This window comes from Grampus griseus, assembly GCF_964374135.1.
Source record: "Grampus griseus genome assembly, chromosome: 10".
NCBI lineage: Eukaryota > Metazoa > Chordata > Mammalia > Artiodactyla > Delphinidae > Grampus > Grampus griseus.
The window spans coordinates 55,802,630-55,824,916 of record NC_139004.1 but is presented as its reverse complement, the minus strand read 5'-3'; the positions used below and the strand labels follow the sequence as shown (position 1 = coordinate 55,824,916).

The window sequence follows — 22,287 nt, the reverse complement described above, 5'->3', positions numbered from 1 at the left end:
CAGCCACTTCCCAGGAGGGGCATGTGATCCTGGGTGAGGTGACTCCTGCCAGCTAAGGGCTGTTCCTGTCCCTGGTGATTGCTGAGGGCTATCAGCCAGCATCACCCCGCAGCTCATTCCCTTCAGCCTTGAGGGGGCATCTGGGTGGCACAGTCAGAATGTGCTGCAAGGGTTTCTCCTCCACGCTTCTACATTCGAATCGCCCAAGTCTCTTCCCTTGGCTCCTCATCTAGGAGTCACCATCTCTGAATTACTTCCTGTGTGCTTTCTGCATTTTCCAACACCTGTTCCAGCAATTCCTTATACTAAACTCTCGCTGTTCCTGTTTCCTGTTGGATGCACTTCCTCCACTGAGATGACACCTACACTGTGAGGGAAGGGATGGGGGGGTGAGAAACCTGCACTTTGGGGCTGATTCTGTGTCCTATTGACCAGGTTACATATAACCTAGAAAAGTCAAGCTGGGAAATATCAGGATGATGTTTTGCTATCAGCTCATACATACTCCCAGGGTCATCTGTTGGTACCGAAGTCCGGAGTGAAATAACCAACATGTCCTATGCCCTCCACAGTCTGCCCTGCAGATAGGAACATGCCTGAACATTCTGAGCTCCTTCCAGCCTAGGTGTAACATATCGACTGCGTTTCTGACATAGTAATGCACTAGATGGCTCCCTCGTGATCTGAAAATGTAAACACAGTCACACCTGAGTGCCTAACTTCACGTAGTCGGGACTCAGACTCAGGGATCATTGGCTGAAACGCAGTCTAAATGGGTCCTGAAGGGGCGGGAATAAATCAATGATTTCTTTTTTTTTGGCCATGCTGCGCAGCATGCAGGATACTAGTTCCCCGACCAGAAGGCGAACCCGTGCCCCCAGCAGTGGAAGCACGGCATCTTAACCACTGGACCACCAGGGAATTCCCAATGATTTCTTCTTTCCATTTCAGGCTGCACTAAATCTGATTTTCAGTAAGGCTAAAATGCTAGAGACCGAGACCAGCACATCCTAAACAGACCTGGCCAGTTCATCAAGGGTCCATCAGCACATTTATACGTAGTCACAGTGGTTTCGGGAGGCATGTCTGAACTATAACTCCCTGGCTCTCATCACCAGCGTTAAGAAGTAATCAGAATACAGTTACTTCAGTCATCCAGAGCACATTTTATTAACACAGAAGGACCACGATTCAGCTTATTAATCTCACAGGGGGAGTTTAGACCCTGGTAAGCACCACTCATGTAGTATACTATGAACTTGATTACGAGGAGGAAGCAAAACACATCATTATTACCAAAAATTCTTCACTGAGGACAAGTCTCCCCCTCACCCCCCAAAAAATGTATTAAAGGCTTCAAATCTAAAAATATGTTACAACATTTAACATTGACTCAAGTTTATTTTGTTAAATAAGCTTTAAAATATACTGTCTTCTCTCCTTCCCCTGATTCTCCAATTATGGGAGGAAGGCTTTTTCACTGTTTTTCTCCTTGACATCTATCCTCTTCTCTGTCCCCGAGCAGAACCGAGGGCTGAGCGAATGCTGAGGCCGTGACTATGACACCTGCTCTGCAGCCCTCGAGTGCTGGCTCCGGAAGTGGTTCTCGCTGCTGGGGGGCCCCTCCTTTTGTAGCTTTGCCCTTCTGGTCTTTCCAGCAGTTTCAATCCAGGGATGCTGAAGGACCTGGTGGGCCGTGTAGCGCTTTTTGGGGTCTACCACCAGCAACCGGCTCACCAGATCTTTGGCAGCTGTTGGAATGACAGAAAGACGGAAAAATGAGATGCATGCAGGTGGTTTGAAGTTTCCCTTCCCCATACAGGAAATAAGGACACAAACTTTCCTGTTAGCACCATGGCTGGATCAGAGAACTTTCTGCCACGGTGGAAACTTTCCATATCTGCGCTACCCTCTTGGGACTACTGAGCATTTGAAATATGGCTGGTGCGACTGATGAACTGAACTTTTTTTTTTTTTTTTTGGCCGCACCGAGCGTCTTGCGGGATCTTAGCCCCCTGACCACGGATTGAACCCCGGGCCCTGGGAAGTGAGAGCACAGAGTCCTATCCACTGGACCACCAGGGAATTCCCTGAACTGAATTCTTATTGCATTTCCTTTTAATTAATTTACAGTTACATTCAAATAGCCACATGCAGCTAAGAGCTACCACGTTAGACATAGAGTCATGAGGTCAGGCCTGCAACTAACACCCATGGCGCCGCCCAGCCCAAGAGGACACATGGAGGCCACATAGTATACATCTACATATTTTAAAATTTGTAAATCAAACTATCAAGTTGTTAAATAAAATATGTCCAATCTTCCTTCCTAAATCGATAAATATACCTCCAGATTGACAAAACTGAAAAACATGGGCAAAGAGATCTAAGTAGTAAATAATGCAAATTCAAAATGAATTTCATTTTTTGCTCAAGACCATGACTGATTCTAGAGAGATGTGGTGACAGCTGGTGGGTCAGGTGGCAGACGGGGAGGAGAAGAGATTTCTCCCTGGCTCGCTGGCTCTCCCAGGCCGGCTCCCTGAGCCTCTTAACCAATTACTCAAGAATACACGGGAGGGAATTCCCTGGCGGCCCAGTGGTTAGGACTCTGCGTTTCCACTGCAGCGGGGCACGGGTTCAATTCCTGGTTGGGGAACCAAGGTCCCTGCAAGCTGTGCAACACGGCCAAAAAAAAAAATACCTGATGTAATAAAGGCATGAATGTACATATATTTTTTTAAAAAAAGAATGCATGGGGAAAAAGATACCCATGTTTATTTACCTTTATTGGGGGATGCCTCTTGTTCAAGGTCAGCTGTTCACCCACCAATTGCCCCGCTTCTATGGCCACTGTCCAGCCACCGCTTGAGCATGGAGACCACAGGATTTCTCCTACCCCACCCCGTTAAAACTGGGCAGATTCCGCCCACAATGTACCCCTTCCCCATTCATCCCAGCATCACTCCTTCAAGGTCCTCGGAGGACTCAGGGGGTAGAAGCCCAGGTTTAAACGGAATTCTCAGTCTCACATGCCTGTGTGTGGACAGTTGGACACCCCACCAATATGTCTGTGCTCCCCCTACGCCCCCCAAACAGCTGCTCCTTGGCAGCCTAGGGCACTGTGGGGAGGGGCTGGGAAAAGAGGTCTCACAAGCCTTGGAAGTGGGCTTTGGCCATTTGTGCAGGAAATTCTGGGGTCCCGGTTAAGTGGTCTAGAAGGGGGAGCCTGGGCTCTGGCGGGGGGCACAGCCTCTTGTCCCCAGAGTCTCCTCACTTCTGGGGAGACATGTAACCAGAGCAGGCCCCCTAAGGCATGGGACTCAGGGCAGGGGCCACCATAACCAAATCTAAGAACAGTGTTGCATAGAACTTTCTAAAATGACTTTTAGTCCTTCAATTCCTAAATTGCCACTGCCTTGATCAGCTCAAGACCCTTACCCTACAGGCAGCAAGCTACCCTCTGCCCACCTTAGTTAAGTGGAAAAAAATGAAGCTCTTCCCTTCCCGCAAGCCCGAGCCCCAGATGAGGAGGCAGAGCTGAGGACAAGGGCAGATGAATAACTTACCTTAGATGATGTGTTTAGGGGAAATTGGGGGAAAGTTATCACTCCTATTCTACTTTTTCAGCTAAAGACTCAAAACCCCCAGTGATCTAGTTCTCAATTTTACAAGGGCAGTGGGTAGTACATACAAATCAGTAGAAACAAGGGGGAAAATTCCACTTGAAAGGGCCAAAAAGGAGGAGGACCACACATGCTTCTGCTCCACTAAAAAGTACCTGAGACCTTCTCCCTCAACCTTCCAGAGCCCCTGTGCCCCAAGTATGCCCCCATAGGAGCCTGAGTATTCACAGGTGAAATAAGCATCTCCAGTCTGTCCAATTCCCAAATACTTCTGTATATGAGATGGCAGATGGCATTTTTTTTTTTTTTTTTTTTTTTTGGCTGCACTGCACGCCTGTGGGATCTTAGTTCCCCAACCGGGGATTGAACCTGGGCTCTCGGCAAGAGAGCACCGAGTCCTAACCACTGGACTGCCAGGGAATTCCCTATGAGATGGCTTTGATATTTCCAAATGAGGATTACACATTTCTGATATTTTTCAGTTCCGAGGTTCTTTAATTGGCTTCAGGAAAAGTATTTGGTGACTACAACTGGTGGTGAGAATCTTTCGTTATATCTCAAAGCAAGTCGTGTTCGGAATGCTATGGAAATCTACACCAATCTAGCAGGAAATAAAGGATGAAGCACAAGATGCTGACAGCCCAGGTATCGTAGTGGGTTCTCTGGGTGGCGTTTTACACATCTGACCTGATCCCTGGAGGGGCTCCATCTCTCCATCCCCTTCCCTCCTGCCCGGGAAGCCCCAGGTCTCACCGTCAGAGATGTTGTCCCAGTAAGGAGCCAGGAACTCGAAGTGGCCCAGCTGGATGATGTTAAAGAGCTCATCCTGGTCCCTCTCTGGGCTGCGGAATGGGGGGAAGCCGCACAGGAGGATGTAGAGGATAACGCCTGCGGCCCACATGTCCACCTCCAGCCCATAACCTGTGCAGTAGAGGCAGAGACACATTATCTCACCACTTTGGCTGCCATCTCTGTATCGAGGGGTCTCAAAAGCACACGTTCAGCCAACCAGACAACTCTGTATCCACCTAAATATCGCTACAGAGTCAGTGTGTTCAAAGTCTAACTCACCCCATCCCCATCTCCCAAAAGAGCTTACCTTTCCGACACCCTGTGTTAGTTGGTGCGAGCCCTACCATCCTGACTTCCCAGAGTTCACGTAGACTATTTGCTTTCATTCCTCTCTTATGCAGCTCAGTAATGCCTCCATTAAAATGTCTATAGTCGCTCAGTACTCTCTTGTCCCACTGTCACCATGTTACCACAGCTACTATGCTGGCCACACCGAGTCCAAACTCACTTGTGGGGAATCCAGACTCAACCTACCCATCCAACTGCAATTCCCTCTGCTCCACTGAGGCTGGTCTTCTCAATGTTTCTACCACCCAACCTCCATGCATAGTCTAGTCTCTGCATGTTGGCTTCCCTGATGCTTCTGCTGCTGGGACAAAATCTCTCCCTCCTCCCTACTCCCAGACCCACAACCCATCCAGAGCCTTCCCATCTTTAGCCATCATAGGGTGGCTAAACTGATTTCTCCTGGAGTGCCAGGATGGCTAAATAGGCATTCACATACTTGGAGGCATATAATAATAATAATAATGATTTCCTTGTATATCCTTTACAGAGTGTGTCACTAAAATAGCCCACTGGACCCTCATACAATATACAAGCCTGTAATAAATGTTATTCATTGAGTTTGAAATGGGACCTCCTTTTCCTTTAAATGCAAGGTTGGTAAAGGAATTTTTAAGCCAATTACCATAAGAACCGTTCCAATTGTCTCCATTAGAGGTAACCTTGGGTGAGTGGCCAAATGACCTTGCTTGCTTGCGTTCCCCACCCAATTCTCCACCTTCTTCCATCTCACCGTCCTGCCAACACACGTGCATGCGTGCGTGTGCGTGCGCACGCGCACACACACACACACACGCACATATACCACAATCCCTTCTCTGTAATAAGGGCAGCCCTGGTGAGGAAAAAGTGCTCATGCTTTGGTCAAGAACACCTATTTCAAATATTTCCATTAACATCCAAGTACAAGCTTAGTGCCAACTCTCTGAGACTTTCCACTGCTCCATGTTGAAAAATGTAAAATTTAAATATTAAAAGTTAAACCTTGGTTAGTAAGTGAGCTGGAGTCCCCCAGAGCAATGTGTAACCCTTACCTTTCTCAGAAAGAATTTCAGGAGCTACATAAGTCGGAGTCCCACACACAGTAAATATAGGTCTCACCACATGCTTTGCAAGACCAAAATCAGCCAGTTTCAAGGTGGTAGATTTGTCCTCATTTCGCTGAACCTGTAAGAAATCAAAATCCCCAAACCACCAAAATTGTGATGAGAACAAAGAAGGAAAACTAACAGGACAACAACCATGCAAGTTCAGGATAAGCAAACAATAAAACACAGGAGCTTATAGATTGACCCAACACTGACAAATCCAACTTGATCTCAGTGACACGTGCTCACTAAAGAACCAATGAGTTAGATTTTCTCTGCTGTCCAATATGGTAGCACCATATTGCCACAGATGGCTATTTATTTTAAATTAATTAAATTAAAATCTAATAAAATTAGAAATTCAGTTTCTCAGATCCACTAGCCACATTTCAAGTGTTCAATAACCATCCATGGCTAAGGGCTATTATATTGGATCGTGCAAATCTACAACATTTCCATCAGTAGAGAAGAATCCACTGGGCAGCACTGAGTTAGAACAAGGATCAATGATATTTTTGAGCACAGACTAGCTTTAATGAGAATTAGAAAATGCCTGTGGATAATGTAAAGTCGGAGCAGAGGAAAAAAAGAAAGGAAAAAGAAGTGGGAATTGTAATGAAAAAGTAGACAAATAAGCAGTGGAGGCTAAAATTATATGGTTTACCTAGCAAACACTTCTGTCGTGCTTCTTCATCTTTTTTTTTTTTTTTTTTTTTTTTGTGGTACGCGGGCCTCTCACTGTTGTGGCCTTTCCCATTGGGGAGCACAGGCTCCGGACGCGCAGGCTCAGCTGCCATGGCTCACGGGCCCAGCCACTCGGCGGCATGTGGGATCTTCCTGGACCGGGGCACGAACCCGTGTCCCCTGCATCGGCAGGCGGACTCTCAACCACTGCGCCACCAGGGAAGCCCTGTCGTGCTTCTTTGATGCCAGGCGCTGTTTATAACATCTTACAAAATATTAATTCATTTAATCGTCATTGCAGTCCTGTAAGGCCATGCACATTCCCGTTTTACAGATAAGGAAATGGAGGCACAGTTACATAGTAAATGGTGACCTGGAGTTTGAACCCTGACACTTGGGCTTTAGAGTCTGTGCTTGTAACTGGTGTATGATGCCGAATCTTCCAGCAAAGGGTTATTTCTGTTTCAGGAGGCTGAGGAGGTCTCATCCAAAGGCCCCCAAAGAATTGGAAGCAGGTGGACCAGAGGCAAACCTCCACCATCAGGGGGCACAGCCAGCCATTCTCGACCCTGAGTTTTACCATGTTGTTACAAAAAGGGCTTTTGCAGTAAATCCCTCAGGCTGTGCTGGGCCCAGGAGTGATCCCTCTTGGGAGAGAGATGGCCGTGTCCCTGGGAGCATTTCTGCTGTGTGGCCAAGACCTCCAGAGCATCTGCTGGGCTGTCTGGGTTTCAAGATTAAACTAATTAATATCATAATTTTACCCTCCACAATAGTTCACCTCTGCAGAGCAGGACTGACTTCACGCAAAATAGGAAGTATTGATACAGAAAGTCAGCCTTGCTATCTTCCTCCTCCCCTTTCAGGATCTCCTCATCCAAACCGAGGGCCTCCTTCCCAGGCATGGCCCTGGTCCATCCTCTGCTGTCAAGGCTCCATCCTCCTCCCCTGCTTTACCGGGCCCGCATCTCATGGTAGAAGCTGATGGCTCAGGCCAAAGTGAGCTGAGTGGCTAATTTCAGCGCTATGGGAAACTCACTGGGATTAGCCTGGGTGATCTCATCCAAGTGTGACTCAATGGAACCACCAGGGCTACAGGAGAAATTATCAACCTGTCTGCAGGTGCACGCCCTTGCATCCTCACTGGAACGGGGGCCAAGTTTCCCAATGCACCGACCAGCACTTGGGGGGCTGGAGGGCATTAGGCAGGGCTCTGGTTCTCCCTGTGCTGCATCAGACCCACACCCGAAAATGCAGGGTGGGCAGCCACTCCCCAATCTCCTCAGCCAAGGGTAAGTGCTCCAAACCTGCTTTGGTTGCTGCCAGAGAGTTTACATCTCTGTAAGCAGAATGTGTCTTAACTACTGAGCCCAAGTCACTGCTGGGCAATCTAATCAATATCTTCATAATTAACCTAACCTAATGGAAATCATAGGCGTAAAACTAAAACACACTTCTGCTTTGGTCTGTGTATCGAGACAGACAGAGCCCTAAAGGAGACTGGAGAGGTAATTATTAGAATAATTTACACTAGAAAATCTACTTTGGAAGGCAAGGACAAAAAAAAATGTGTGCTGCCTTAAGTTTCCAGATGGACCATCTCCATGAGTCCCATTTGCTGGGTGACTGCTGAAAAAATCTGTCCCTCACAAATATTTGTAAATATTCCCAACCAAATGATCAGCATTAAAAGCATTTGGCTGATTGAATACACCAAAATAAACTATGAATCCCTATGCAAAATGACGAGCATTTCCTTCCTCAAACCCCCCATTCCCCCAACCCCTGATTCCAAAACCCGAGTCCACTGAGTCAGGAGCAGATGAAACATGATGGACACTTGGCCTTTTAGCTATTTTGAAGTTTTTCATGATATTTATTTTGAAAATGTATTATGTTAAATGTCCAGATGCTGATGGATACATTTTCTTTTTTTTTTTTTTGCGGTACACGGGCCTCTCACTGTTGTGGCCTCTCCCGTTGCGGAGCACAGGCTCCGGACGCGCAGGCTCAGCGGCCATGGCTCATGGGCCCAGCCCCTCCGCGGCACGTGGGATCTTCCCAGACCGGGGCACGAACCCGTGTCCCCTGCATCAGCAGGCGGACTCTCAACCACTGCGCCACCAGGAAAGCCCAGGATACATTTTCAAATACCAAATCTGTTTTTAAAAATTATTTTATGGCCTTCCTAGAATAATATTACACTGCTTCTTGTCTCCATAGCTTTTCTCTTTGAGTCTCAGGATGATGAGACCCATAGCAGAACCCGAGGGTGGTTAGGATCCACAGAGTCATTTGTTCCTTCCAGAAAGTGAGAATGTTCTGTGTTTTTAATTCTTCTGTCTCCAGCCTCTGCTGTCAGGAGTTATGTAACATTTTTAAAAATTTATTTTATCTTTTAATTTATTTTATGTATTTGGTTGCGCCAGATCTTAGTTGCAACAGGCGGTCTCCTTAGTTGCATCATGTGTGCTCCATAGTTGCAGCAGGTGGGCTCCTTAGTTGTGGCATGTGAACTCTTAGTTGCGGCCTGCATGTGGGATCGAGCTCCCCAAGCAGGGATCGAACCCGGGCCCCCTGCATTGGGAGTGTGGAGTCCTAACCACTGTACCACCAGGGAAGTCCCGGGTTTTATGTAACATTTTTCAGAGCTGTCAGTGTGACTTGAGACTTATTTACTTCGCCTACATGAGCAGCTTAACTACATTTAGGGTCACACACTGACAGTGTGAATTTTCTTTTTGGTTTTTTTGGTTTTTTTGTTTTCCAACAGGCACCTCACATTCTTGGCTTCGAAACAGTTCTTATCTTAATCTTTGAATTCAAATGACTGACATCCTCCTGGAATAACTCTTCCTTCTGGTATTTGTGCAACTTTTTTTTTTTTAATTTAAGTATAGTTGATTGACAATGTTGTGTTAGATTCTGGTGTACAGCAAAGTGATTCAGTTGTATATATATATATATATATATATTCTTTTTCATATTCTTTTCCATTATAGTTCATTGCAAGATATTGCATATAGTTCCCTGTGTAGGACCTTGTTGGTTGTCTATTTTATATATAGTAGTGTGTATCTGTTAATCCCAAACTCCTAATTTATCCCTCCCCCCACCCTTTCCCCTTTGGTAACCATAAGTTTGTTTTCTAAGTCTGTGAGTCTGTTTCTGTTTTATAAATAAGTCCATTTGTATCATATTTTCGATTCTGCATGTAAGTGATATCATATGATATTTGTCTTTCTCTGTCTGAATTTCTTCACTTAGCATGATCATCTCTAGGTCCGTCCATGTTGCTGCAAATGGCATTATTTCAGCCTTTTTTATGGCTGAGTAATATTCCATTATATATATGTACCACATCATCTTTATCCATTCATCTGTCAATGGCCATTTGGGTTGCTTCTTGGCTACTGTAAATAGTGCTGCTATGAACTTTGGGGTGCACGTATCTTTTCAAATTAGAGAATTCATCTTTTCTGGATCTACACCCAGGAGTGGGATTGCTGGATCATATGGTAGTTCTATTTTTAGTTTTTTAAGGAACCTCCATACGGTTCTCCATAGTGGCTGCACCAATTTACATTGTGTGGAACTTGTGAAACCATCAAAGTCTCCACCCAAACAGGAAACTTGTCTACAACATCTTCCCACCAGACTATCATTCACCTCTGGTTGAAATCTCAAGATGGAAAAGATCCCATAGCTTCACATGGCAGACCATACAGATCACAGTCAGATTAACTTGTGAGGAGGTTCACCCCACGTTGATCCAGAATTCCACCTCCACCCCTTTTTTCTAAATCTGCCCTCTGGGAAGGACACACCACTTCCAAAGATGGGCAACAAGTACCAGGATTCCCCCCAGGGTGCTTCTGGTTTCTCTAACAGGCTCCCAGGTGGTACCAATGCTGCTTCTCTAAGTTCACATCCGAGAATCCTCAAGCTTATCCTTATAGGATCAGGTCTCCTGACCCATCATCCCCTTCTCGCTCCTCCCTACGCTAAGTACAGCTCTTTAACCAGCAGCACAAGCATCACTTGTGAGCTTGATGGAGACCTCAGGCTACCCAGGATCCACTGAACAGAACTGCATCCTATGAGACCCCAGGGCGATTCTTGTGCACTGTAAAGTTCTAGATAATCCCTATTTAATTGACGCCTCTTTTAACAAAGAATGCCCAGAAATGAACACCATATACCACGTATGATTTGAACAAATCAGTGAGCCTCGGTACCCTCAGCTGACTAGGCACTGGGTAGCCATCAAGGCAAAGACCCCACTAAATGACCCACTTCGACGCCACAGCCCCAGTGCACACATCTGACCTTGTCCTCACCCCACATCTCCGTTTCTCTATCTACAGGTTTATCTAAGTTCACTGCTCTGGGTCACATTCCTTCTGGGGCTCGTTTTCAATTGCCCTCTAACTGAAAGGGTGTTAGAGATTAATTTACATGGTACTTTAATGACTCTTGGTCCATCTGCATCCATCATCCCTTTTTCTAGCCACACCAAAGTACCCTGCTTTGAATCCAGACAATCTACATTTACATAAGCAGCCAGATCACATCTGGACAGTCTCAAAGCTTCAAAAGGAATCTTTCCTTTTCTGAGCCATTAACAGCCTCCTCTCCTTCAAGGGCACATCAATTTAAATGTGATCTTTCAATGATCATCTCTGAACAGCAGATGGAAGCAGAGTACAGACCAAACAGCAAGCGGCTGGCTCCCCCTAAGAAAAGGGGTAGAGCTTATTTATCTTTGTCATCTTCTTACTTGATCCTTCATACTTCCTCTGGCCTTCTCCCTCCAAGTTTCCATTTCCAACTGGCCATGAGGACGGAAATGATCTTAGAAACCAATTCACATGGAAATGCCAATGCCTAAAATCAATTCACATTTCAACAGCAAAAGATAGCGTAATACAAAGAATGACTGAAAAAATCAGTGGGGACAAAGTTTTCCCAGGACCTGTCACATTACTGGCCTGTGACATGCCTTTGGTGTCTACACATCATCACCTCTCTGGCTCCTGTTTGCTTAGGGCCCAGTCAACACCACACAGCACATTCCAACCTCTCCAAGGGAGCACATGCTGGCAGAAGAAGCAATTAACACTGATATTTCTTCAAGCTGGAAATTCTCATAATGAAAATTTTCTTTGCAAGATTTCAGGAGTCTAAATAGCCCTAAGGGAAGAGGAGCACTAGCATCTTATCAGGAAATGTGATCACTAGAAATAGATAAGCTCAGTAATACAGGCCTAAAATTTTCATCTAGGGCCCAATTATCAGATATAAATATTTCTGCTGGTGAAAACAACATGGTAAGCTTGCTAGATCCATTAAGAGCTCCTAGCACATTCTGGAAGTCTCTAAAAGCAGCCACACTCAGCCATGTAATCAAAAGTTAGTTCTAACATCATCAGTCTCCTAAGTTTAGCAAAGTATTGATACAGACAGTAGCCATCCATTAAAGGAAGAAACAATTATTTTGATAATACAGAAGTCAGCACAAGAGCGGAACACTAAATTAAAGTCAACTAAAGAACATTAATTGATGGACAGTAGTCACCATGGTGATATTTACTAATATTAACTCTCAGAAGACCAGCCGAGTTTGCAACATAATTATCCTAACAACAGGTTTAGAGATGACACCTTTCTAAACTCAGACAATGAGTCTATTGTCAAATCCAACACTCCCAGATCTTTGTCTGAAAAACCACAAAGAACTTATGTTAGGTAGCATTTAAAGTCTGACATAACAATATATTCAACTTTACTCATCTGGAAAAAGGACAGACACGATTTAGAAATGTGACAGGCCCACTCAGTCTGAAAAACACCAGCTGACAGATTATCCACAAGACAGAAAAGATGTTACCCTATGCCACCAAAGATGGCTCAGATCTGTAGCTTTTTGCAGCTTCTGAAGGAGACTTGCCACCACGAAAGAAAGTTTTTATTTAAAAAAACAAAAAGTAGGCTTTCTTGCTTGGTGCTTTGTGACCACCTAGAGGGGTGGGATAGGGAGGGTGGGAGGGAGACGCAAGAGGGAGGGGATAGGGGGATATATGTATACATATAGCTGATTCACTTTGTTATAAAGCAGAAACTAACACAACATTGTAAAGCAATTAAACTCCAATAAAGATGTAAAAAAAATGATACAATAAAAAAGTGGAAAAAAATGTAAAAAAAAAGTAAAAAAAATGTAAAAAAAAAAGTAAAAAAAATGTAAAAAAAAAGTAAAATAAATGATACAATAAAAAAGTGATTTCTTTAAAATCAGAAAAAAGGGTCGAAATATCAATTACAATTAACACCAATAAACAACTCATGTATTAGACTGAAAAATTATAGCTCCGCTGCAGTTTTTGCTCTCTCTCAGGACACAAACACACACACACACACACTTCACTGCCTTTAAGGGCACTAAAACACATATGAACTGACATTTAAATCCATGAAGGTGTTGCCAAATGACTTCTCAGAGGCAGCTAGCTTGTCCACACTAAATGTATTCCTTGCAATTTTTTATTTCCTGAAGCAAATCTCTACGTGCCACCTGCAAGTGCTGACTTTCTCCATTTTAAAAACTGCTGACAAGTCAATCCCTTAACACAAGTGAGAGTCTCTATTGCCCAAGAGATGGGCCAGCTCGACAGATTGGTTCCAGGACCTTGTGGAGAAAATGCAAGCTCAGATGACTGTCCCCAAAAGAAAACGATCCTATAGGGTAAAGGATCTCACTCCACATCCTCGAGAACATGTATCACTGTTCTGATGCTTTATTAAGCACAGGCCCAAAATGTTCTGTTCATGGGACCCACCCAGGCCTCTAGTCAGAATTCCTCCTGCTTACACAATTTGGTGAAAACATCAGAGGATCTGTAAAGAACACTGCTCTGTCATGATTCCAAAGTGCCATTGTAAACAGGGTCCGGCACATCACACATGGGGAAAACTTGGGCTCAGACCCAAAAGACAGAAACAAAAAGCAAGTGAAAAAAGGATGAGGACACTTAGCTCATGCAAAAATGGAATTCTTGGGCTTCCCTGGTGGCACAGTGGCTAAGAATCTGCCTGCCAACGCAGGGGATAAGGGTTCGAGCCCTGGTCCGAGAAGATCCCACATGCCGTGGAGCAACTAAGCCTGTGCTCCACAACTACCGAGCCTGCACTCTAGAGCCCGTGAGCTACAACCACTGGGCCCGAGTGCCACAACTACTGAAGCCTGAGCGCCTAGAGCTCGTGCTCCACAGCAAGAGAAGCCACCACAACGAGAAGCCTGTGCACCACAGTGAAGAGTAGCCCCCGCTTGCCGCAACTAGAGAAAAGCCTACGTGCAGCAACAAAGACCCAACACAGCCAAAAATAAAATAAATAAATTAAAAAAAATTGTTTTAAAATATGATTTAAAAATGGAATTCTTAGGGAATTCCCTGGTGGTCCAGTGCTTAGGACTCGGCACTTTCACGGCCGTGGGCCTGGGTTCAGTCCCTGGTCGGGGAACTGAGATCCTGCAAGCTGTGCAGTGCGGCCAAAAACCCCAAAAAACAAAAATGAAATTCTTCAAAGGGAGATTTATTCCCTGGTCATTCAGGCAACCAGTCAATGATCTGCAATTCTATGAATCTGGACCAAAACAAGGCTGCTTGATTTAGGGGTCAATGTAGACCTCACTTCACCAGATAATTAGCTCGACTCACTCATCATTCTGCTTGTGGGAGCAGCTTACAGGCAGATGAATGTACTGGGATGATGTTTCCAGGCTGGCTCTACAGCCATGAAATTAAAGGAAACAGGTTAACTCCTTTCCCCTCCACCGCACCCCCCCGCTCAAAAAAAAAAAAAAAAAAAAAAAAACTGGCTCACGAAGATCATTGTCTCCATTTACTACGGCTTCATGTGCAGCAATCTGGCTTTGGATTCTTCCTCATGATGTCCACCTTAATATCAGACTCATTCCTAACATAGTAATAATGAGAGTAGCTGCCACTGATGGAATGCTTGCCATTTGCCAGGCAGCATGCTGGGGTCTGTATTCATTCTTTCATCCAACTGATATTTATTGAATCTCCACTATGTGACAGAACTGATGTCGTTTTCAAGGTACAGTCTGAATAAAACAATGTTCCTGGGGTCATAGAACTTTCCAGGAGGAGGAAAAAGAAAATAGAAGAATAAATATGGAACATATCAGGTGGTGACTGGGGCTACAAAGAAGAAAGTGGGACAAAGGGGCCAGAGAGGGAACACGTGAAGTGCACTGTCCTAACGAAGCCCACCAGGAACACACTTGAAATTCAGGAACACACTGGGTTGACTGACTCATTGCAACAAGGGAGATCCCCAACACCTTGGGGATCCAGGCATCTAAGTGAGAGGGTGTTCAATGAACTTGTAAGAGGTGGATCGTGTTAGGTGACTTGGGAGAGGGTTCATGAAAGCAGGATTTTGCTCTGAACTGGATACCGTCAGGAAGTGAGGGTAATTCTATGATTGGGCATCTTGGTAATTCTTATCTAGAAGGTGGGAGGAAGGTGGGGCAGTGAATCATAGTCACCCAAAAGGGAAAATGTAGCCCCATTTGTGGTCTGGACAATCTTGTTCTTGTCTGGATTTGGACATGATGATGAAGAGGTCTTGCTTTTGTCTGGATCCATCAGGGTCCTAGAGTGTCCTTACTTGATGTTGGTGCTTTGGGAGATTGTTTACATCCAAAAACAGAACAGCTGAGCTGTGTGTGCCAGGCCAGCTCCCGTGCTCAATCCTCCCTCAACCTTCTAAGACAGGTGCTATTACTATTTCTCTTTTATAAGTGAGGAAACAAAGGCCCAGAGAGATGAAAGGACTGATGCTAGAGGCTTTCGGGATCTTAGTTCCCCGGCCAGGGATCGAACCCAGGCCCCCTGCAGTGGAAGCTTGCAGTCCTAACCACTGGACCGACTGGGAATTCCCAGTACTGAGCCTTTTGAATTCCTGCGGCAAGACCTCTTCTGCAAAAGGGCCAGGGGGACTTTTGGTGGGAGGGTGGGCTCAAAGCCTGCAGGGGGAGCTGCTACCAGCAGACACCCCTAGCACCTAGGTCAGAGGATGTGCAAATGCCCAAGAAATGAAGTCCACCTGATCACTGTCAAGGTGAAAATATTTTTCTCCCAGGTACGAGGAAACAGTTTCCATTTTGTTTAAATTGGAAGGCTTCTTCCTCAATAATTTAATCAAAACCCATTTATCTCTGCAATTTATGAACTACAACCAAAGTTTTAAATACTGAAACGAGTATGTTAAAAAAAAAAAAAAAAGACCATAAAGGTAAATGCTCTAGCGCACAAAGGTACCAGAGCAGGAGCCCGTTCGGACTTCCGGTATCCCACGTTTTATAACCTCCCTCTTCCACCGCAGCCAGGGCGGGGCTTACCAGCAGGTTTTCCGGCTTGAGGTCCCGGTGGACGATGCTCTTGTCGTGCATGTGAACGAGCGCCTTGCACAAGTCCATGAGCATGAGGGCAGCATCGCGCTCCGGGAACTTCACACTTTCTATGATGGCATCGAAAAGGTCCCCTCCCTGCACGTACTCCATGATCAGGTAGATCTCTGCGTCCGTTTCATACACTTGATGCAGTTTCACGATGTTGGGGTGAGAGAGGCTCTGGATGATCAGGATCTCGCTGTCGACCATGTCCTCCTTCCCCTTGAGCTTGGACTTGTCTATGATCTTCATGGCGTAGGCCTGCTGGGTGCCGCGGTGCCTGCACTCCTTCACCACCGCGAAGTTCCCGTCCCCGATCACGCGGCCCGGCTCGTACTGCTTGCGCACATCGGCCGCCAGGATGCCCGCGGGCCGCCGCCTCCTGCCGCCCGGCCGCTCCGCCTTGCTTTCCTCCGGCCTCGTCTTGGGCTCCTTTTCTACCCTGGCCGGCGGCTTATCTCGGGAAACCATCCTCCTCCCTCCAGACGCACCCGGCTTTTTCTCCTTTTCCGCCTCCTGCGCATCCCCTCTGGTCCTGGGGAGCTTCTCTGTGTCGAGGTCGGCAGGATGCTCCCTCCGCAGCCAGCCTCCCTGCTTGCTCCTGCCTACGGTCCTGCTGTCTTTCTCCTCTCTTATGGGCTGGGCTTCCCCGACAACGTCCCTCTTGGCCTTGGCTGCTGCTGGGCCATGACCTTCCTGGCCTCCTGGGTCTTGGTCCTCTTTCTTGTCAGTGCTTTTGCTGGGTCTCCTCGGCTCCTGAGGCGGGTGCCCGGGACTGCTCCGGGTGCCCTCCTTCCAACCTTCCTCCCCACCCTGGGGCTTCTCCTCAGGGGACCTCCTGCAGCTCCTGGCCCTCACCAGCCTCTCTACGTCATAGCTGGGGCACCTGCCCAGGTCCAGCTCGCTGGTGCCCAGAGAGAGCCGCTCCCTCTGCAGGCTCTGCTGGAGCTCTCTTTCCCGCTTACACTTCTCACACCTGATTATTTCCCCCGACGTCTTTTCAATCTCCACCCCCAGGTGCTTCTCTCCGCTAGCATGCCTCTCCAGGGTGGCATCCCTGGGCACCTTGCTGCTGGGTTCAGGCTCCCACTTCCCCCTCACCCTGTCCTCCACAGGGGTCCTCCCCTGATGTCTGATGGCAGCCTGGGACCTGGCAGCCTCACCGCAGCTCTTGGTGGTCTCGGTCTCCCCACAGTGGTGACCCCCTTTCAGAGCCTTGCTATAAAGCCTGCTTCTCAGCCTTGGAGAGGGGACCCGGCTGTGCTGGGTCAAGGTCAGGGCCCGGGCTTTGCTGGGGTACAGTTCCTCTATAGCCACCTGGATGTTCTTCAGCGTCAGTGGCTCTTTGCCCACGGCTATGAAAGCATCCCCTTCCCTGAAGAAATCGGACACACTCCTGATTTCCCTGCCCTTGAGGTTGAATAGCTTCCTCACACGGTCACTCTTCCATCTGGGAAAGCCCAGGGCCTCTGAGACGTCAGCCAAGAGCTGCTCGAAGGTCTGCACCGACCGTCTATTGAGGAGCAGCGTGACCTTGCGGAGGGGTTGCCCACCCAGCTTGACCACGGTCACGACCCTGGGCTTCAGCAGGCTGCTGTCAGCGTGGACAGGGTGAAGGCTACCCTGGGGGCTGAACATGGGCACCAAGGAGCCTCGAGGTCCCAGGAATGGTTTCTCCAGGCTCCCTGGGCCAGCAGGCAGCCACGTGCCCTGCAGCTTCCGCTCCGTGATTTTCGAGCTTAAACATTTTAGAGAATGTTCACAGAGACCTCGATGTCCTGCAGGGGAAAAAGGACAAAACAGTATTAGTCCAAGGGGTTCAAACAGCCTTCTGGGGTCTTCCCTGGTGGCGCAGTGGTTGAGAGTCCACCTGCCGATGCAGGGGACACGGGTTCGTGCCCCGGTCCGGGAAGATCCCACGTGCCGCGGAGCGGCTGGGCCCGTGAGCCATGGCCGCTGAGCCTGTGCGTCCGGAGCCTGTGCTCCACAACGGGAGAGGCCACAGCAGTGAGAGGCCCGCGTTCCGCAAAAAAAAAAAAAAAAAAAAAAAAGCCTCTGACCTTCACCAAACCTTTACTAAAGAAGACTGATGCTGTTACAAGTTAGAAGTGTGCTCGTTGAGGATCTGCTTGAAACAGTGGAGCCTTTACCAGTTAGGCCAAGAGAGACCAGGAGTGCAGAATGGAGTTGGCACTGGGCCTGAGGTGCCTCCTCAGGCCTTACGGGGAGCAGGGCGGACCACGCCTTGGGGTCCCCTTCCAGGCAAGGCCTAACCCTGGATGCAACTCCCGCTACCCTAAAGTAAGCTGAGCTTCAAGAATCTACAGCTGAGATAAAAGGTCCAACGTTTGCTGCCCAGGAAATACCAACAAGAGGTCAGAACTTTCTGGAACTTTAAAAAATTCAAATCTTTTTTTTTCCTTTCTAAGTCAATAAGGCTTTATTTTTATCTTTTCCATTTTTTAAAAATTAAAGTATAGTTAATCCACAATGTTGTGTTAGTTTCAGGTACACAGTAAAGTGACCCAGGCACACACACATATACGTATCTATTGCCTTCCAGATTTCCCCTCACCACTAAAGAATCCAAATCTTACCCACTTCTTTGCCAAGAACAGTTTTCTCAGCTTGACTTTCGACCCACTCAGGGTGAGGCAAGATGTGAAGAGGTTATGATCACAGAATTTGAGACAGATATGGATTTGAATCCTGGCATGGCCACTGATTCTTTGCATGAACTTGGACAAATTACCCACATTCTGTTGTTGTTTTTTTTTTTTTTCCCATCTATGAAGTGAGAATGATAACACCTTCCTCCCAGGATTTTTGTGAAGAGTAAATGAGAAAATGATTATGATTCACTTGAAGGAGTGCTTGACACACAGACAGGGCACAGTGATAGCCAGTTATTAATATTGTCCTTATGATTTTTTTAAATATAGATTTTATTCCTACAGTTCAAATTTATTTCCCTTTTTTTTTTTGCAATTACTTTATGTCAAATTTTTTGCCACATGGCATATCGGATCCTAGCTCCTCAACCAGGGATCAAACCCGTGCCCCCTGCATTGGAAGCACGGGGTCTTAACCACTGGACCACCAGGGAAGTCCCATGTCCTTATGATCTTAATATCTCTTTTGTATGATCATTTCATTTTGGTAGCAAAGGAACTCATGGGCCAACATGACAAGGTGGTCTTCTCCAAATGGTTTTTCCTTTTGGTATTAAAAAAAGGAAAGAAAGAAACCAAGGTCATATTAATATTATATTAATAATGAGAATGTACTCATTCTCATGGTGTTTCCTGATAAACTGAATAAATGAATAAAACAAGACTCTGTATTTCCTGGTCAAATGTACCCAGCCTTAGCTCATTTTACTGTGTTTCACTTTATTATGCTTTGAAGATATTGCATTTTTTATCAGCTGAAGGTTTGTGGCAACCCTGGGTCAAGCAAGTCTATCGGCTATTTTTCCAAATAGCATTTGCTCCCTTCGTGTCTCTATGTCACATTTTGGTAACTCTCACAATATTTCAAATTTGGTCATTATTGTTTTATTTGTGATGGTGATCTGTGATCAGGGATCTTAGATGTTACTCCTATGACTCACTGAAGGCTCAGATGATGGTTAGCATTTTTTACCAACAAGGTATTTTTATATTAATGTATGTACATTGTCTTTTTTCCCAATTTATACTTTATTTTTTTAATTAATTTTTGTTGGAGTATAGTTGCTTTACAATGTTCTGTTAATTTCTACTGTACAGCAAAATGAATCAGCTATACTTATATATATATCCCCACTTTTCTGGATTTCCTTCCCATTTAGGTCACCACAGTGCATTAAGTAGAGTTCCCTATTTTATACATAGTATCAATAGTGTACAGGTGTCAATCCCAATCTCCCAATTCCTCCCACCCCATCCCCTTTCCCCCTTGGTATCCATACATTTGTTCTCTATGCCTGTGTCTCTATTTCTCCTTTGCAAATAAGATCATCTATACCATTTTTCTAGATTCCACATATATGTGTTAATATATGGTACTTGTTTTTCTCTTTCTGACTTACTTAACTCTGTATGACACTCTCTAGGTCCATCTGTACATTGTTTTTTAAGACATGATGCTATTGCACACTTAATAGACTATGGTAGAGTGTAAACAAAACTTTAATATGCACTGCAAAATCAAAAAATTTGTGTAACTTCCTTTATTGGAATATTTGCTTTATTGCAGTGCTCAGGAACCAAACCCGCGACAGCTCCAAGGTGTGACTGTACTTGAGACAAAAGTGGTTCAATCTCCTTTTCTTGTCCAGGTCAGGAAAGGAAATAGGAAAATGACAGAATGTGGGATTCAGTTAAACCATGAGAGCGGTTAATTATTAAAGTTGCCCCACAGGATCCGTATGTCATATCCTACGTGCAGCAATCTGCCATTTATGTTTCCTTTAAAAAGAAGATAAAAATGATAATTTTTTTAACATCTTTATTGGAGGATAACTGCTTTACAATGGTGTGTTAGTTTCTGCTTTATAACAAAGTGAATCAGCTATACATATACATATATCCCCATATCCCCTCTCTCTTGCATCTCCCTCCCACCCTCCCTATCCCACCCCTCTAGGTGGTCACAAAGCACCGAGCTGATCTTGTGCTATGCAGCTGCTTCCTACTAGCTATCTATTTTACATTTGGTGGTGTGTATATGTCCATGCCACTCTCTCACTTCATCCCAGCTTACTCTTCCCCCTCCACGTTTCCTCAAGTCCATTCTCTACGTTTGCATCTTTATCCCTGTCCTGCCCCTAGGTTCTTCAGAACCAATTTTTTTTTTAGATGCCATATATATGTGTTACCATATGGTATTTGTTTTTCTCTTTCTGACTTACTTCACTCTGTATGACAGACTCTAGGTCCATCCACCTCATTACAAATAACTCAATTTCATTTCCTTTTATGGCTGAGTAGTATTCCATTGTATATATGTGCCACATCTTCTTTAACCATTCATCTGTTGATGGACACTTGGGTTGCTTCCATGTCCTGGCTATTGTAAATAGAGCTGCAATGAACATTGTAGTACGTGATTCTTTTTGAATTATGGTTTTCTCAGGGTATATGCCCAGTAGTGGGATTGCTGGATCATATGGTAATTCTATTTTTAGTTTTTTAAGGAAACTCCATACTGTTCTCCATAGTGGTTGTATCAATTTACGTTCCCAAGAACAGTGCAAGAATGTTCCCTTTTCTCCACACCCTCTCCAGCATTTATTGCTTGCAGATTTTTTGATGATGGCCATTCTGACTGGTGTGAGGTGATATCTCACTGTAGTTTTGATTTGCATTTCTCTAATGATTAGTGATGTTGAGCATCCTTTCATGTGTTGGTTGGCAATCTGTATATCTTCTTTGGAGAAATGTCTATTTAGGTCTTCTGCCCATTTTTGGATTGGTTTGTTTGTTTTTTTGATATTGAGCTGCATGAGCTACTTGTAAATTTTGGAGATCAATCCTTTGTCAGTTGCTTCGTTTGCAAAATTTTCTCCCATTCTGAGGGTTGTCTTTTCATCTTGTTAATGGTCTCCTTTGCTGTGCAAAAGCTTTTTAGTTTCATTAGGTCCCATTTGTTTATTTTTGTTTTTATTTCCATTTCTCTAGGAGGTGGGTCAAAAAGGATCTTGCTGTGATTTATGTCATAGAGTGTTCTGCCTATGTTTTCCTCTGAGAGTTTTATAGTGTCTGGCCTTACATTTAGGTCTTTAATCCATTTTGAGTTTATTTTTCTGTATGGTGTTAGGGAGTGTTCTAATTTCATCCTTTTACATGTAGCTGTCCTGTTTACCCAACACAACTTATTAAAGAGGCTGCCTTTTCTCCATTGTATATTCTTGCCTCCTTTATCAAAAATAAGGTGACCTTATGTGTGTGGGTTTACCTCTGGGCTTTCTATCCTGTTCCATTGATGTATATCTCTGTTTTTGTGCCAGTACCATACTGTCTTGATTAATGTAGCTTTGTAGTATAGTCTGAATTCTGGGAGCCTGATTCCTCCAGCTCCATTTTTCTCTCAAGATTGCTTTGGCTATTCAGGGTCTTTTGTGTTTCCAAACAAATTGTGCAATTTTTTGTTCTACTTCTGTAAAAAATGCCATTGGTAGTTTGACAGGGATTGCATTGAATCTGTAGATTGCTTTGGGTAGTATAGTCATTTTCACAATGTTGATTCTTCCAATCCAAGAACATGGTATATCTCTCCATCTGTTTGT

The 22,287-nt window shown here is 45.3% G+C and overlaps 1 protein-coding gene across 1 annotated transcript in view; it reads right to left on the bottom strand.

Moving 5' to 3' along the window:
* Window positions 1-1,557: 1,557 nt before the first annotated feature.
* The window catches only part of DCLK3 (doublecortin like kinase 3), a gene marked incomplete at both ends in the record, with an annotated part of 47,320 nt that continues 26,590 nt past the window's right edge, over window positions 1,558-22,287 (bottom strand). The window contains 4 exons of the mRNA XM_082662754.1: window positions 1,558-1,751; window positions 4,380-4,547; window positions 5,798-5,930; window positions 15,966-17,794. Coding sequence (XP_082518880.1) covers window positions 1,558-1,751; window positions 4,380-4,547; window positions 5,798-5,930; window positions 15,966-17,794 — 2,324 coding nt within the window. The remainder of the gene's footprint in view (window positions 1,752-4,379; window positions 4,548-5,797; window positions 5,931-15,965; window positions 17,795-22,287) is intronic.